Source organism: Leopardus geoffroyi, chromosome B1 (assembly GCF_018350155.1).
Source record: "Leopardus geoffroyi isolate Oge1 chromosome B1, O.geoffroyi_Oge1_pat1.0, whole genome shotgun sequence".
NCBI lineage: Eukaryota > Metazoa > Chordata > Mammalia > Carnivora > Felidae > Leopardus > Leopardus geoffroyi.
The window spans coordinates 169,817,703-169,836,537 of NC_059327.1; the positions used below are offsets into that span (position 1 = coordinate 169,817,703).

The 18,835-nt window shown below is 37.0% G+C and overlaps 1 protein-coding gene across 10 annotated transcripts in view; it reads left to right on the forward strand.

Annotated features, from left to right (window-relative positions):
* Window positions 1–18,835, forward strand: part of ATP8A1 (ATPase phospholipid transporting 8A1) — a 235,113-nt gene that overhangs the window by 61,142 nt on the left and 155,136 nt on the right. For 5 of the 10 annotated variants that reach the window (XM_045474206.1, XM_045474203.1, XM_045474201.1 and 2 more), the window contains exons 6-10: window positions 344–384; window positions 6,385–6,458; window positions 12,365–12,434; window positions 13,497–13,624; window positions 18,024–18,135. In XM_045474206.1, coding sequence (XP_045330162.1) covers window positions 344–384; window positions 6,385–6,458; window positions 12,365–12,434; window positions 13,497–13,624; window positions 18,024–18,135 — 425 coding nt within the window. The other 5 variants (XM_045474204.1, XM_045474207.1, XM_045474202.1 and 2 more) reach the window with 3 other exon arrangements.

Below are 18,835 nucleotides of genomic sequence, written 5' to 3' on the forward strand. Positions count from 1 at the left end.
TGCTCTTTTAGCTTGTCACTCCCTTTTCACATCATTTGTGTGGCTTTCTCCTCCAGCCGTGGCCTGTAATTCTTCTTTGTGCTCAAGAAAGCCCTTGAGCACCAGTGAGATTACCCTCTGCTAGTAATGTTTTATTGTGGGATCTAAAATGTGCATGGGTTGTTTTTTTAATTCTTTGTGTAATTTTACACCATCTTTGCTGTCATAATTAATTTTTAAATCTATAAAAATTGCTGCTGGTTCATTTTTTGAAGCTGTCCATTTAAAGTGATCATTTCCTCAGAAGCAGGCTTTTAATAAGTAGTAAAAATGTTTCTAAAAATGTCACCTTTTCTTTTTCCAGTTTTGAGAAATGGTGCTTGGGAAATTGTGCACTGGGAAAAGGTATGCATTGATTTTTATTTTGTTCCAGAAGAAGTGCATCGATGTGTACTCTAATAGATACAATTTTTGTGTGTGATGTAAACAAATGTCATGAATTCTGATACGAAAGCTGTTTAGTAATTAATGTTGTCGACATACATGGAGTCTTTAGTCACTCTCATTTAATTCTGAAATATGCTAGAAAGACTTGAAAAGTAATATTTGGAATTCTTTGTTTTTCATAGTATATTTTGAGTACTGTTTTTCATAGATTTCATTTAACCATGAACTGTTTTGTGTTGAAACTTTTTGCTTTAATCATCTACTGTCCAAGCAAAACTAAGAATTAGAGTTCCTTAAAAAAAAAAAACAACAAAAAACAACTTACTAACCTAAACATCATTTTCTAATGAACTGGAAATCAATTCCATAGTCTCGAGAGGTTAACACGCTCACAGGACGTGTAACATGGCAGTTAGTGAGTTGAGTTATCATTTAACATGTATTATCTAAGTGCTTTTAAGACCTCAGTTTCAAAAGGTAAGCAATTGTTACTAGTTCTCCCTTAGTCCTGGAAGACCATTAACTCTAGTCTAACTAGAGTCTAACTCTATATGCAAGCGAAGAACCTTTATAACTTGGTGAAAGACTTTTGGAGGCAAAGCCACTCTACCTGGGGGATTTTGTTTTCTGAGATCGCTAGGAACAGCTTAGGTGTCCCACTCAGCTGGTTACTTGCCTTCCAGTATTTCCCAGCAGCTTAAAGACCATTCCCTTAATCCTGCCCTGTGATGTTCATAGTCACCTTGTGTCCCTGCAGGGAACAAATTCCCTCTCAGTTGATTGCATTTTTCTCATTTTAAATCAGTGGCCAAAATAAAGATTGACATCTCCCTTCCTGCGTGTTTAAAAACTCACTACTCTCTCTGGTCTTTGACATAAAAGTAACAAAGAGGAAAATACCTTGACTGTGCTTTCCTTAGTCCTGTCATAGTCACTGCTCAGAGAAGCACAATAAAAAAATGAAAAAGCTCAAAAAATTGCTTCAAAAGAAGTTTCCTTTTGCTCTTCTTTGGCACTTGTGGATTTAAACATTTTAGAAGATTGGTAGGATGTAATCAAGTATGACGAATTGAATTGCATTATAAATGTGTATCATTTACTAGGTTTGTCATAGTAATTAGCTTAGACACGTTTCTTAATAAATTGATGTATCAGTTTCTTACCATCTTATCCAGAGTAAGCAGTCATAAAGTCAGGAGATAAGCATGCATGACTTTCCTCTAAAATTAGCCTATTACAATGTCTTATTTTACTGATGTCTTTTTTTTTTTTTCATTATTTCAAGATTGAATGAATTACTGTAACTCAGTTTTTCACAGACAAGAAATCAGCAGCCCATGATTACCCATAATGTTAGCATTCTTTGTTGTCTTGGAGATCAGTGCCACGCCCTCCCTGTGCATCCCACTTAGAGAAGCAGAGGAATAAAATCTAAAGTGTTGCCAAAAGTTACCCAGCCAGCATGAACTTATGTTACTTAATAATTTGTATTAGATACTTAATTAACTAGAATTTTTAAAAGTTGGTTCAATGATGAATTCAAGATACTCAAAAATTAACAGCATTTCTTTTGTTGGAGATATCAAATTAGAAAAATACAATGAAAGATCTCATTCCCAGTGGCATGTGAGATGCTTACAAATAAATTTAAGATATGTATATGACCTTTGTAAAGACAACATCAAAGTTTTTTAGGTGTTAAGGATTGACATAAATGGGCAATTATGTCAAATTCCTAGCAAAACCAAAAGTACCAGTTGTTCCAAAATATTGGTGCAATATAATCCCAGGGAGATTATTATTTTTTCCTCGAGAGTTGACTAAATTATTCATCTTAATTTCAAAAAGAAACAAGAAAATAGAAGAATATTTTGGGAAAATGAGCTGTGTGCAAGGATGAGTAAAATGGAGAGCAGAAGTTATTAAGATAGTATGGTTCTGTTGCCAAAATAGGCATTGATAAATAGAGTAAAATAGACTAGAAGAAAAGGGACTAGGATGCCCTGAAATAAAGCCCATTTAATATTTAATAAAGAGGGCAAAGAATCATTGATAAAATAATTATTTAATAAATGATGTTGGAAATCACCAACTTGCAAGTTTCAAGAAATAATGCAGTTTATATCTAAGTTACATCCCATGCTAAAATAAATTCCAGCTGGCTTAAATGTTAAAATGTTGGTCTTGAAAAACATACAAATAGGATAAAGACTTTAAGAAATATTTGGAGAAGAGCAAGATCTCAAGCTGTCTGGAATTTGATCCTATAAATTTTTTTAAAAATCCACAGCAAAAGCCACTACAAATAATTAGGCACAATAGGGAAAAATAGTTGCACCAAATAGGACAAAAGATTGAAATTGTTATATAAGTAGGAAATAAAAGTTGGCAATAAGCAAGAAGATCTGTAATGAGCAACCAGACTCAGTGTAATATCAACCTAGTTATGAAAGTTGCAAATTTAAGCAATATTGGTGTCTCATTTGCTATGCTTCTACTTTACTTAAGATTTTTTGTTTTATGAAGCATTTCATTCACATACTATTGTGGATTAATAATTTAGGTCTGGGGCGCCTGGGTGGCGCAGTCGGTTAAGCGTCCGACTTCAGCCAGGTCACGATCTCGCGGTCCGTGAGTTCGAGCCCCGCGTCAGGCTCTGGGCTGATGGCTCAGAGCCTGGAGCCTGTTTCCGATTCTGTGTCTCCCTCTCTCTCTGCCCCTCCCCCGTTCATGCTCTGTCTCTCTCTGTCCCAAAGGTAGATAAACGTTGAAAAAAAAAAAATTAAAAAAAAAAAAAAATAATAAAAAAAAAAAAATAATAATTTAGGTCTTCATATTGAGAATCATAAAAAGGGGATTCTGGGAATTTAACCTGAGAAAATAATGATTAAGTAGAGGGAAAAACCTGTACATGCATAAAAATATTTATTGTAACATTTTTTATAACGATGAAAAGGTAGACTAATGTGGTTATCCACCAGTAGGGAAGTGTTTTTTAATTTTTTTTTTAACCTTTATTTTTGAGAGACAGAGACAGAGAGTGATCAGGGGAGGGGCAGAGAGAGAGGGAGACACAGAATCCGAAGCAGGATCCAGGCTCTGAGCTGTCAGCACAGAGCCCGACATGGGGCTCAAACCCACTAACTGTGAGATCGTGACCTGAGCCAAAGTCAGACACCCAACTGACTGAGCCACCCAGGTGCCCTGGGAAAATGTTTTTTAAATTACAACATTCTACACTCTGGCATATTTTGTGATAAGTAAAAGCTGTAATTTCAAATACTGTGGCATCATAGAAAGATTTTACACCATTCATTCAGCAAATATTTATTGAGTGTATGTGCCAAGCAGTGAGCAGCAAGCAAGACGTATGAGGGTCCCTGTGTCATGAAATATAATCATAGGTGAGAAGAACAGAGGCATTTACGCTAAGATGTCAATTATGTAAAAATGGTTTATTGAACACTGAGTAGACAGGCAAGCAGCCTTGCTTGTTGGGTTAGCCAGGTTGTGGGACAAGTCTTCTCTTTAGCTTATGTCACATTTTGTGCAATTAAAAATAAAATCAATAAACTGAAACCAAAAGTCTGATCCTCATGCCAGGGCAATACAATAAGCATATTACCCTTAGCGGCGCTAATGGGGCTTTCTTTCAGGACTTGATTTCTTTGTTTTTCTAAATGTGGGGCTACTGCGGCTACCTTTTAATTGTCCTCAGAGGACCTACAGTTTTGCACAGCATACGTCCAGTCATTCACAGATGGGCACACTTCAGCTCTCAGACATTAATAGTTCATCTCTCCAGTTTTGCCCTGAAGACTTTTCTCTGTTGCACAAAGTTAAACTGTCTGACTTCCAAAGCAAGTATTGCAGTGACAAAGCCCTATACAAGGCACTGCATCTCCACTCTTGACGTGTAAGCTACTGCCTTCCATGGCCCTGACCGCAAAGTCTAGTTCTTCAAATTGAGATGCAGCTGAAATTGTTCACAGGTTTTGGAGATAGTTGCAGGTGGAGAATTTAGGAGGGATCTTAGACTCAGCACATTCTCCTGGCTTTGTAGAGAAGTATGGAGTGGTGGGCTTTTTGCAGGTGTACAGGTTACTTCCTAAAGCTGCTTTAAGACATGAAGCTTCCAGCATGAAATGCTTTTGTTTGGATTTAGAATTTATATCTCCAAAAATTCCTTAGTAAAAATATTAATATGCTGGGGTCTGTAATTGGACAAAGATTCTAAATCAGTCCATTACAGTTTGATAAACTTACTCTTTTACATAATCCTCAGTTGTAGGTGTGAATGTCAGTGACTTGAGAAGGCTCAAGGTGATGGTCTAAAGCCCTGAATATTTCCTTAACATCAGTATTTGGGGAACTAAGTGCTTTGTTATGATGTTCCTCCACTGAGAACATGTGGTCAAGGAATTTGTACCAACTTGACTTTCTCTTCTGTCCATTAATCTTATGCACACACTAGGCTGGAAAGGGGGAATGCCACATTAGGAATGCAAAACCAAAAAAAGAAAGAGAGGTGCTTGGTCGTGTTTGAGAAGTGATCTAAAACAGGCATCATAAGGAGGGGGCAGGTAAGTTCCCTGCTGTCCTCATAGTACTGCAAGAATTGCTTTAGCTCTCCGTGGTGAGCCTTTGGTTTTCACAGGCCCCTGAGTAACTAACTACTTCATACCACCGTGTAAGGTGGTAATAGTTTCTTTCAGTCCTCAGTTGAATGACCACAAGCCTTGCTTTTGTCTTAACAATGAATAAAGATGTGGGAAAGCAGTGGGATCAGTAAGGGATTTTTGTAAGTCTGACTGTTAAACTCTTACACTATACTGTGGACAACTATTCGATTTTATGAAGCATATAGTCTGATTGGGTAGCAAACATTAACATGCAATAGGAGATTAAAGAACATTTAAATGCTAGCCTGGGTAACATTCTCTCCAAATGCCGCAGCTCCATTGACCTTATACTTCTTGATCTTGGGTGTTATCAGAGTACGATCACAACACATAACGGGCCTGTTTACACCTATACTTGCTGGGGTTTTGTTACTTCCCCTTTTTTGAGGGTTGGTGTGTTTGATTCCAACGTCCCTGGAAATTTGTCCATTTCCAATCATCCAGATTTCAGCTAAAATCTCCCTTGAATCGGAGCTTCCCTACCTGGATAGCCAACATACATACCATACACGAGAAGACCCCCTCCAACCTTGCCTAACTTCCTCCCCCGGCATATAAAGTAACCACAGTGGTCTGTCTCTGCAATAATTTCTTATTGTGATTCCTGCTGAGGACACAATTCTCTCCTCCCCCCATCCAATAACGTGTTATTTTAGGGTTCAAGAAAAAGTTGAGAGAGGAAAGAACAAAAAGGCTTTAACAATAACAAAAAAAGACTTTTCTTCTCTTGATTAAGTATTGAAGCTTATTTGGAGGTTTATTTGGCTCCTAACAGGGCACTTTCGTGATCTAATGAGAGTGGTTATCAGTGTAACTTGGTCCAGTTGTGACTTAGTTGGAGTCCTAAACTGTAGATTATAATCAAAATCTATTTTATAAGACCATCATGAGGAATAATGATCCTATATATGGTAGTTAGCTTTTCCAGTTGCACTGAGATTTCCTTAAGCAGGGTAAAGATCACCTTTGGTAAATTCCTCCTTTTTATTTTTATGTCATAGAGAATGTGAGAAGTTGAGATGTCAGTGGATAAAATGGATGGATTTATTAAGCTAAGCCCTGTAGTTGGAAAAAAAAAGATACAGTGTTCATATTTTAAAGGACTGTCCCATCCTTGGCCTCACTCCTAGATCATTTTATGCCGTTTTGTGAAGATAAGTGGTTCTTGTTTGCCAGTAACCATTTTTTACTGTGTTCTATGCTTAAATGCAGTGGGTTGTATATTTGTAACTATCTTTCAATGCAGATAATTAACCAATTCCCAGTTTTCTTTCAGGTAAATGTTGGAGATATAGTTATAATAAAAGGCAAAGAGTATATACCTGCTGACACTGTACTTCTCTCATCAAGGTAGAGATTACCTACTGATGCTCAAACAGTGTAGAGGATGGTTTCTCTACCCTGCATTGACCTTGTGATTTCTCCAAGGAAATAAGGAATAAACGAAGAATTTCAAACCTCTCTAATGATTTTGAATTAAACATTAAAAAATTGATTGGACTTAATGGACTCTTTCTTATTTGCCATATAGAATAAGTGATAGGTACTATCCTGTGTAATTCAAAAGTTATCATTACAATTAGAAGTCTGCTCTCTCTCTGGCTACATCCAGATCCTTGTGTGTGGACCACTAACTCATGAGATTTCCTGTTGTTTATTTTATATAACACATGGATGGGGTTCTATTGATTTTTATCTTGCAGTCCTTGTTCATGATAAATTCTTCTATGATGCATTAATATATCCCTCCAAACTTTCTTGATCTTTATGGGACATTAGTGCAAGAAAATGGATGAATGATTTCTTTTTTGTCGTCATACCTTTTGAAACACCATACTCTTCCAACAACAACAAAAAAAATTGAAGTATTTTGCTCTTTTAAATTCTTTCCATGACTGAATTTAGATCATTTTTGTTTTATTCATATTTAAGACAGTCATGAATTAGTATTCAGAACATATGGCACCGTTACCTTTTAAAGAATGCAGTCTTCAAATGGTTTGGGGTTTAAAAACTGTAAAACTGGTCCTAATATAAATTAAGAAAAATGTTTTTAATATCTTAGAGGTTGTTTATCATCATTTCCTTGGACAGTTTTATTTGTAAAATCCACATATAAATATGGACAGTGTCCTTTTTTCAAAATCTATTTAATCAGGTCATTATTTAAAGTGATTGGATTTATAACAAGTTAGTGACACTTAACCGAGCAAAAAGTTCTCCAGATATTTATAGAAATAAGTCTATGGGCAGTTGAAGTACTGTAGGTAGTTGTACTTTCATACTTTATAGCTGGGAGATTTTTGTGTCACCTATAGATTTTATTTCCGGAAAAATTAAAATTAATGGGTTTCTAAATCAGCCCTTTCGTTACTAATTTTCTTTGCTCATAGCTTTAATTAGGGTCGGTTTCTAAAACTGAAGTAGAGGTACTGGTCCACATGTGGCTGTGTGAGAATGAGCTTAACGGTTGAGCTTGCTGTCACTGCCTCAACATACCAGATGGCATCAGGTACTAGAGAACACTCTGCCTAGGAGACAGGAAATCAGGATTCTTACCCTGGCTTGGTGATTTTGAACAAAAGACTTCATCTCCCAGGCCTTGATTTCACATCTTTTAAAGTGAGGAAGAGGGAGTAGATGACGAAACTCTGATATTCCCTGATTCCCCTTCTTTAGATTCAGTGAGTTTTTATTTATTTGAGTTGTAAGAATGCCTAGCCAACAGAACAACGGGCACTCGGTGGTACTAAATAAAAGTTTGATAAATGTAGTGGATGACTGACCATCTAAATGGTCAAAGTTCAAAGTGATAATACAGCATTCCAGCAATTTAAGAAAGTAATCGTGTTTTCCTGATTACGCCTATCAGAGAGACATAATTTATCATAGAGAATATCATGTATGTGTACCATTAATTACACTTTTTATTTTTTGTATGCTCCAAAGCATGAAGATACTTGACTATATTGCCCTGACTTTATACATAATTTTGAATTGAAAGTTTTAAAAAATACTTTTCATCAGCCTCTATCCACCCCCAGAAACTCCCAGAAAGGTCTGTGCTCATATTTTTTTAAAGTTTGGAGCATTTTTACAGGAGTTATTTCCTCAACGTTAAAAACACTCACTGGTGGCTCACAGATACTGTAGTATGAGTATAGATACAGTAGATGGAAATAGTTTCTATCTTTTTTTTTTTTTAAGATTTTTAAGTAATCTCTACACCCAACGTAGGGCTCAAACTCACAACCCCAAGATCAAGTCTCATATTTCACCAACTAAGCCAGCCAGGTGCCCCAATAGTTTCTATATCTTACTATAGCAGCCACAGAGATTAACTTCCTCCAAAGATTATTACTTCTTAAAAGATTGTGTGACTCATTGCATCTAGTTATTTAGTAGGACTCAAAGTATAAAGCCTCTTCCATTATGTATTTATATCCCAGTGGCAAAGTGCCACCTTTCAGGGTTGTTTTTTCTCAAAAAGTTTTGCACTACTCTTGTGAATGTACGTTAACCTTAACAAATAGGTAGAAGTTTGTGTCCTCATTTAACAGAAAGCGTAACTTTGACTTCAAGTCTTATTTTTTGCTATTTAACTTTACCTAACGACTAAATCAAGGTGGGAATATTTAATCCCTAATTAATCTGATCCCTTCATTATGCCACACTGTCCACTATCAGAATAAGGACATGGTGATTCTCACCTGCAGATGAGCATTATTTAACAGTAAACATAAACAACAGTTTGTAACAGTTTAATTTCCAAATATTTTCAATTATTAATTACTAATAGTGCACCCTTTCTGAGGTAGTTTGAAAATAAAGCATGAACATTGTTGAAAGTTACTGTGTTTCATTGATTTTTCACTTCCATTTGAAGAAACAAGTTTTAGTTTATAACAAATACATATATAAGTTTAGAAAGTAAAATATAGAGTAAAATAACTCAAGCTGTTCATTCAAGTCCACACAGGTTCCTGGCATGTCTATTTCATACCCTCTCTGAAAAACTTCTCCTGGGTTCAAAGGCTTATTACCCTTTTAAGACAAAGCATCACCAAGACTTAATGAATTATTGAACAACTCAAAAGGCTGCGATTATGCCTTCTAACTTCCTAAAACCCATGTCTTTACAGCTTTGCATTAAAGGTAATATGTATGCAGTTAACTTTCAAAATGTTTCAGAATCAGAAAATTTCTAATATTTTTTTTTAAGTGTATTGGGGATGGTGGTGGAGAGGACTAATATACTTGGTTTTTCAAAGAATTGTTCCCACAGTTCTTTCCTTCTTGGGTAGGAGTGGTCATACACTAGATGGCGTGAGAGTGAGGAATTGGAGAAAGGAAAATCTGTAAGATAAAGTAACTATATAAAATTTTGTTTTTGAGAAGACAGTCTTGTGAATAAACTTTAAAAAAGGAGCAAAAGTTTCCACATTAAAAATTGAAAATTGGGCTTCAAATTGAGTAATCCTTTAATATTTCACGCTTTCTTGTGCCTTTAGACCTGATCAAAATAAATTTTGAAAAAATGGACATTAGACATTTTTATTAACATGTATTATTTTCTATAATAATTTCAAACTTTCTGTCTCTTTTGTCCATTTGTTTGGTTCTTCTTTTTTCTGTTTTTCATTTTTTTTTTTTTCCGTTTCAATTATTTTAAACTGGGACCTGTAGGTGGCAGTAGGGGAAATAGTGAAAGTGACCAATGGGGAACATCTCCCAGCAGATCTCATCAGCCTGTCCTCAAGGTTAGAACCACTGAGTCGTACAGGATGTGTGTATGTGGATCCTCACCCTACAGCAGAGAACAATTGCACCCAAAGATGGTTGAGTTCTATGTCTCTTCCTGTAAAACACAAAAATTTTTATACTTCTTGGAGATAGACATTTCACAAATGTTTTAAAGGCCTTTTATGAATGCAACACTGGATGCTGTTTGTCCCTCAGGTGGGAAGATTCAGCTCCTATTGTTCTCAATAGGAGTTCATGAGGCATGCCAGTAAAGGTAGATTTTAATTTCCTGTGCATCATTAATATATATCCATATTTAACAACATGCCTAAATACCGAGGCTGAATTTAATACCTCTCCAGGATACTGTTTTGAACAGTGTTAAGCTTTTCATGAAATGAAGTCATTGAAATTTTGCCTTATTCTTATATTCGAAACTTACTGTGAGTTCTGTAGAATCCCTTCAGCAATTATGACTATAATTTGGGCTTGTATAGGGTTTACAGAGGACCCCCTGCACAAAGCTGGATGTTGTACATTTTGTACCGCATGCTTTGGGATCAGTTTTTATCCCACTTGTTACTAGTGGCAAAGTGCATGTTCCCATGGTAAAGTTCAGCCGTCTACCAGTGTCTGTATTGTGATACGCATCTTGTTTCATCTTTCCACTTACTAATCAAAAAGCCTGCTTTGCCTCTCTGACTGTAGCTTGCGTTTGGATGTCACCATAATTTGCTGAAATATTTATTATGTAGCATGATCCCTTATGTAAAACTTCTTGCTGCTTTTTCATAACACTATTAAGAACTGCTTCAGTAACAGCTGTCTTAAGGGATTAAGAATGTTCTGAATTCAGATGCATATTTTATTTGCCCCACTTCAAATAGAAGTCAGCCGTTTAACTTTTTAACTTCCTAGCCATGTAAAGTCCTAGAAAAATTGCTTTGTGAAAAAAAAGATGGAATGGTAGTCTCATTTTAATGTGAGAATGGCCTTGGACATATTGATCAGTAATATTTTAATGCATTTTACTGGCAAAGTATGGAATCTGCATTGTTCACCTAACATCTGTCACCGTGCTTCTATATTGTCGGAAGATATGTTTTAAAATTTCATAAGCCATTTATGTTTCAAATGTATATATAAGCTACAAATTAGCAGTTACTAGAGCCAAGTTAAATGTTGGATAGATGATATGTTGAATATAATAGAGCGAAAATATAAATACTGAAAAATTTCTCCAGTTGGGAAAAAAATATAAGCCTTTATGGGAGAAAAAAAAATCCACTGAGTGAATTGAAGAACTTGCAAAGTTACATTAAAATGAATCGGTAAAATATTTGATCATTGACCATATGTTTCAGCAATTTTCACAAATCTCCAGGCCACAAAACTAAGCTACCTGCCCATTTCTGACACTTGAAATAATGTGTTTTGCACATGTACAAATTGGAAGTTGATTAGAAGATCCAGGTATTTGTAACTGACAAACTTTTTCCATTCTAACTTTGAATACATATGCTTATCAGAGATTACATTTATACTTCCATGATGTTACTAAGGCTTATTGTATAACCAAGTGCTAATGAGATTGATTTAACTTCAGAACGTTTTTCCTTACACTTGAGGATACAATTAGATGACAGACTCACCTGTCTATACTTGCTGGGCACATAAAGTCAGATTGTGAAGGGAAAGGATATACACAGTCCAGGATGTAGTACCTGTGATAATGCTGGAGAATGTGCATCCCTTCTGCCAGCCACCACTCACTAAACTTTTCCAAACACATTCTGGTGGGGACCCATGAAATGGACCTCCTAGGTTCAGGTCAAGGAGCAATATGGCCAAGTTGGCTGGTTTTAGTTTTAGCTTTTTCTGCCACAAGAATCTCTGAAATAACCTTAAGAAATAGAACAGGAGCAGAAAAAAACAAAAGTATGTATCTACTTCCATTGTAAAATCTCACACAGTTTTTAAAAGTAGCCTTAAAATTTAAATATTATGGTTCGTATGATCCTGTTCATCTTTTCTTAAAAGGTAGTCACTGAAAGTTTATAGAAGCAGCAATCTGGAATTTTCTAATCACTTTCCTTAACCAATTTATACATGGGCTACAAGCATGAAATCTCACTTGATATTTTTGAGCTAAAGATAAATCTGGACACAAAACTGCTTATACGTTTCAGATACAGTCTGTGTCGTGTCGTTATGGATGAGCAATTTAAGTATCACATGACAAATCTAATCATCCACATTAGCTTGAAGATCAGTACTGATTGGCATCAGGAAATTGCTTTGTGGTCGTTCTAGCTGAAAAGCTGATCCATGAGTTGTGACGCATGGGTTCTGCCTCCCAGCATTTAGCACTTAGAATGGAAATCATCATGAAACTAGACGACTAAAGCTTTGTTTAAAACAAAAGGCTTCAGTGAGTCTAAGCATTTAAATAAGTTATTATTATGCTTTTCTTCCCCCACTAAATCTCTCTGCTTTTCAATTTTAAATAACAGTGAGCCCCAGGCCATGTGCTACATTGAAACATCCAACTTAGATGGTGAAACAAACCTGAAAATTAGGCAGGTAAGATCTAATACAGGTTTATGTAATTTTTACTGATTTATTACATGGAATCAAGAGCTTCATTTCTGGTGTTGTCTTGAATTGAAGTGACTATCTAATTGCAAATACTTTCTTGCTGAGCCACTATGAAGAGGTGTCTTTGAGATGAAGACTCAGATTTACTTGCCTGATTAAATATAGTCCATCATACAGATATTATTTGTAACATTTTTAATATTTCATGTAACAGCCAACAGCCCGATGATGATAATTTTAGTAGTTCTAAGTACTTTGACATGTGTTCGCGTATTTAATCGTCCCCATTCGCCTGGCCCAAATTATTATTTGGCTTTGCTGTATCGAAAAGGCATAGTTTCCATTGCTGTTCTAAAAGTCTCACTAATCTCAGGGAATAGTTAGGATTTCTGTATTTGCTTCTCATACCATCTCCGATAGAAAGCAACGGTCTTTTTAAGGAGGAGACTTTTAAAAATGTACTCTCTGGGGTTCTAGGGGGATGATGGAAATGACAAGTGAGAAGTTTGGGATGTGATGGAAGTAGGTCATCAGGGCACCTGAACTCAGAGTGCCCCAGGAAGCGGGGGCCTGTTCACTGCCAGCCAGTAGAAGCTAGTTGGCCAGAGGGAGGAACTATTTTTGAGTTTTCCTTCTCAGTGGACTAACAGAAAAGAAATCTAACGATTCTCTTTGGACATAGTTCTGTTTATTTTGCATTCTCTTTTTGAGATTCAGCAGGCAGACTGTGTAATGCTAAATATTAATTTTATTTTTGGAAACACACAGTTCTTTGAGGACTTACTTCAAAATATCTTTGCAGTCAGGTTAATAGTCTCAAGTATGTTTTAGATCTTTCACAAAAGCTACCCTATTCTTGTGTTCAAGTAGAGAGGAAGGTGACCCTTAATTATGATTTGACAGACAGTATTGTGTAAGGGAGGAGACTTGCTTATAAAATAGTGGGACCTCTTAGATCCTAAGACTGAGATGAATTCAGAATCCCCCCTCCTCCTGCACACAATGCAATTAATATACTCTTTTGCTTTTTAAAAAATTTCTAAACAGGGCTTACCAGCAACATCAGATATAAAAGACATTGACAGTTTGATGAGAATTTCTGGCAGAATCGAGTGTGAAAGTCCAAACAGACATCTGTACGATTTTGTTGGAAACATAAGGCTTGATGGACATAGGTATGTAAAATTGGTCTTTATAAGAACCCAGAATTCAGGGGTGCCTGGGTGGCTCAGTCAGTTAAGCATCCAACTTCGGTTCAGGTCATGATCTCACAGTTCCTGGGTTCAAGCTCCACGTCAGGCTCTGTGCTGACAGCTCAGAGCCTGGATCCTGCTTCAGATTCTGTGTCTCCCTCTCTCTCTGCCCCTCCCCTGCTCATGCTCTGTGTCTCCCTCTCTCAAAAATAAACATAAAAAAAAAACAAAACAAAAAACAGAATTCACTGCGTCTCAGTGTATTGCTGAGTGTTTTCCAAGCCTGGTGCATATTATTTTCTCATGCTCTAAGTTTGAACACTCAAAACCTCTTCTTAAGTATTTCTGTGTTACTTCTACCAAGAGTCTTTTTGCAGAAATGTTAGCTCTTAACTCCATGCATATGGTACAACTGAAGACTTCCTCAAGATGACAATTGGATATTTCCAGGGATATGCCAGGCTTGTGGCACATTAATTAGTGGCATATTCTTTGGCCAGAATACTTATGTCATAGGCCTATCTGCAATCTCCACGGCTTGGGTCCTTTCCTGTGATCTCTAGGTGCCTCAAAGATTTCAGATTCTACCCGCAAGGAGTTGACTGTACTGGATAATTTCTTGTCTTTCTTGTCTTCTCTGTATAATTCCATATGCTCTTTTCTAGGCCATGTTATCATCTACAGTTATCTTTACTGTTACATCCTTTCTACCCTTCATTCCTTCCCACTTCTCTTTCCTGTCTCTCTCTCTTCATAGATTCAACCGGTATTTCTCAAGCCCCCAGTGGGCTAGGTAGGCTAAGTACAGAGATGGAACAGGAGACTGCAGTGAACAAAAGAGATAAATATGCCTGCCCTTGTGAGCTTACTTTCTTGCAGTGAGGAAAGGGCAAATAGACAACAAATGATAAATAAGAAAATTCTGTTCTAGGTTAGAAAGTGATAAATGGTTTGGAAAAAAAAAAAAAAATAGCCCAGGACAAGGCAGATTGGGTGTCCTTGAGAGCAAATCACTTTTGAGTCAGAATGGTTGTAGTAAGCCTCATTCATCAGGTAACATTTGAGGCCTGTGAGTAGGAGGAGAGTAAGTTAGCCATTTATACATCTGGAGGGAGAGAATTCCAGACAGAAGGAATAGTCAGCGCAAATTATTAGTTGTATTTATTGCATCATTTTAAAGTGGGATTGTGCCTGGAGTAGGTATGAAATTTCAGGGAGGACAGTGTGGTTGAAGTAGAGTTACCAAGAAAGAGTAATAAAAGCAGGGTAGAGGAATAAGAGGAAGCCAGACCATGCAAGGCTTTGAAGACTATTGTAGAGTGTTACTCTGAGTGAAATGGTGATCCACTGGAGGGTTTTTAGAGGGGATATCAGCGGTTCAGTTTTGGGCCAAATAAGTTTGTGTCAGGGAGGCAAATGAATATCTAAGCCTAGAGCTTGGGATAGAAGTCTGGGTCATGAGATAAATTTGGGAATAGTTGGCATAGATAATTAAAGCCATGGAAGTGGAAGAAATCACTGAAGGTGAAAGGGTATGGAGAGAAAGGTGTGGAGTCCCAAGGACTATCCTAAGACTGCAACATTAAGGTTGGGAAAAGGGAGAGACCAGCCAAAGAAACCAAAATCAGGTTGATAGGAAGAAAGCCGAGATGGAGTGAGGAAAGTCTACCAAGGCAAAGGGAGTGACAGACATGGGTCAGATGTTGCTGTTGGTCAAGCACAATGAGGCTGAGAATTTAGCAAGTCGATATCCTTGAGCTTAGTTAGAGCAGGCAGAGCCTGATGAAGTGAGTCTGAGATAGTGGAAGAAGAGGAGTTGAAAATACCAAGTGTAGACAGCCTTTTCAAGGAGCTTTGTTAGAAAAGGAAGCAGAAATGGAGCAGAACCTCGCAAGGAAGGGTAGGGTCTCTCCCATCTGCCACTTCTTCCTCTTGCCCTCACTTTCCTTCTCCTCTGTCTCCTCTACCCCCAGGTATAGGTAGTGGCCAGCTAAATTCACTAGTCATTCCACCAGCCTGAGAGATTATCAGTGCCTTCATTATTTTATAATTGCATTATTACAGTGTTTGAATTCTAAAGAACATGTAAGATATACCCTAAACTGTCATCCTCATTCAGATCCACCAAAAGCTTTCCTGTAATTCATGAATTATATATTGTTCTAAAATTTGCACAGAGTGACCTCACAGAGTGAACATATGGTTATAGACTAATAATAGAGTTGGCCACTTATATAAGTAATGTTTCTGTAGTCTGACATTCCTAACTGGCCAGCTTCCATTTCTTATCAGTTCCCCATGAAATCAATGCCAAGCAAATCAATGCAGTGAAAGAGAAACTATATGATAGTGCCAAGACTTAGGGTAAGATAGAATTTATATAATAAGCTTTAATATATATGAAAGGTGGAAACAGATTTTCAATACCTTCGTATTGTGGCACATTTGACTTTTACAGTGATAACCCAGAGCTCTTGGAGCCCCTTTATTTGGAACATGTGTACTTTGATTCCATTATTAAGGATGAGGGTCATTGTCTAATGCCAGAAGCTTTGGAATTCCACCTCTGATGAAATGTAGTAATAACTAACTTATGTTGAATCTTCATAATTGAAAAGGAGTATTTTTGTTTGTTTTTGAAGAGTTTGTACCTAATTCCAATCAATCCATACCACAAATGCCAAGGTGACAGTTGTCCTATTGTACCTCATTGTATATGTGAGGAATGGTTGGCACTTACGTGCTTCAAGTATAGGCTAGCAGCTTCCCAAGAATTTCTTGGAAACGTGCTTTAGGCCTAAGGTCCCCTCCCAACTCTGAAACATGTTGAGACGTATACACAAAGGGTTCCCTTCCAGCTGGGTCTGAAAAGCATGCTGTTTACAGAAAGAATGAGAATTATAGATACTGTAGTCTTTTTCTAAATTGGCATACACCGTTTCTTAAAGGCTTACTTAAGTAGAGGCCTTCAGGTGCTGTTATGACCTGAACTGATGTCACCTGAGCCAGTGATCGTTGGGCAGTTCTTGAAAGAAGGTCTAAGGCCCAAGCTGCTACTAGCTTTAGCCACCTAACAGACCATGAAAGTCCACCAGGAATGCAAGACTCAACCTCACTTTGCCCTCTGCTGGCAAAGAAGTTCTGTAAGAAGTTCTGGGTTCTCTGGAGACTTTACTTGGACCAACTGTTGCCTTCTTTTTCCAGGTTGTTTTTTTTTTAATGTATTTTTCTTTATATTTGACATTTCTTTCTTTTTTTCCTAAAATGAAGACCTAGTGATAGAAATCCTTAAGCCATTACATTTTGTGTAGTACATCTCCATCAAGAATCCCACTATATCTCTGATAGCTTGTACCTCTCTGTGTAAGGTTGTGTCAACCAACAACTTACCAGTGTGGATAGTTTTACAAAGAACTTGCAAAAGACTCAAGTTGGCCTTTATTCATGAAAAATGTGTTTTAAATTAGATGGAATAGATATCTTCAATTTGCTGTCATCTCAGAGGAATGTTTTAAGACATTAGATGCTTACCATTTATTGGAAACTTATTCATAGTTCTTAGATAATTGATATTCGAATATGATAAATTATCCTAGAGATTTTAAATACAGGGACTTAGGGGCTCCTGGATGGCGCAGTCGGTTAAGCGTCCGACTTCAGCCAGGTCACGATCTCGCGGTCTGTGAGTTCGAGCCCCGCGTCGGGCTCTGGGCTGATGGCTCAGAGCCTGGAGCCTGTTTCCAATTCTGTGTCTCCCTCTCTCTCTGCACCTCCCCCGTTCATGCTCTGTCTCTCTCTGTCCCAAAAATAAATAAACGTTGGAAAAAAAATTAAAAAATAAATAAATAAATAAATAAATAAATAAATAAATAAATAAATACAGGGACCAACCTCTGCAGGGCAGGGGTGGCAATGCAAGTGGATGATGAGATCTGTGTATTTACCTTGCCTTGTATATTATTTGGACTTATATTATGCACAAAGCTGTTTTTAATTGGGTGTGGGAGGGGAGCAGATCCCCTAATCTCACCGCTTCCAAACATCTTAGAAACCTAAACAGACTTACTAAATCAGGAAGAGTCTAAAATAGGTTTGAAAATTAACCTCTGAGTTCTAAAATACTGCCTACTGTCTTGGATAATGAAGTTGTAGGAAATGGCTGGTTTGGTGCTAAGGAGAAGCAACTGGAATGCTTCCTTCCAGCTGTCCTTGGGTAAGAAAATTATTCTTACTGGTAGGAAAATTACTTCTTTTCTAAAAATAAAGTGAATGTGAGAAGGGTTATTTTAATAACAGAACCTTTGTTGGAACTATGTAATAACTATAGAATTCTTAAGCATTTTAGAAAGTATTTCTAATGTCACAAGATGATCTGTCCTAGCACTGTCCCCCTGGGAGCAGATCAGATTCTTCTTCGAGGCGCCCAGTTGAGAAACACACAGTGGGTTCATGGAATAGTTGTCTACACCGGACATGATACCAAGCTGATGCAGGTAGGATTCTTATCTATGAAAACTTTTTGGACCTATTCTCTTGAAAAATGTGCTATTTGTAGCTCTCTATGCAGTAGTGTGAAACATAGCAGACCATCTGTCACAGATTCCTGAGCCCCACTCTATACATTCAGAATCTCATTCTTCGGTGTGTGGGGCTATGAAATGGTTCATGCACACAAGAACAGTGGAAAGTTCATCAGGCATCAACAGTGCATGAACTCTTAATGATTTTGCGTGTTGGCCCGTGGCAGCATTTACTAACTATTGCAGTGATTAATACTAGATGTCTATGTAATGACGAGTGCTCTACGTTAAAGTGTTTGTCTTATAATTTTATTTTAATACAGTGATCAAATTTTAGAACTTGGTTTCACTTTTTCATAAAACGAAAAGAATCTGAGAGTCAAATGTTGACCATTTTTTGGTAACATTTTTAATGTTAGCCCACGTTTAATCAACTTTAGTCTTCGCACTTCTAGTGTTTACATGTGCCTGGGGATATAATAGGAGTGTTCACTGGTTAGGTGGGTAGGGAATACCATTTTAAGATACTAAATGAAAAACTGGTTTCAGTTCTGATAACTTTGTAAAGTCGTGGAGACGTTATCAACAGGCAGACAGGACTGCTATTAATGATTCCACCCCTAGCCATTCTATAAATTCTGTAAGCCATTATTTTATATCTATTATTACAGAT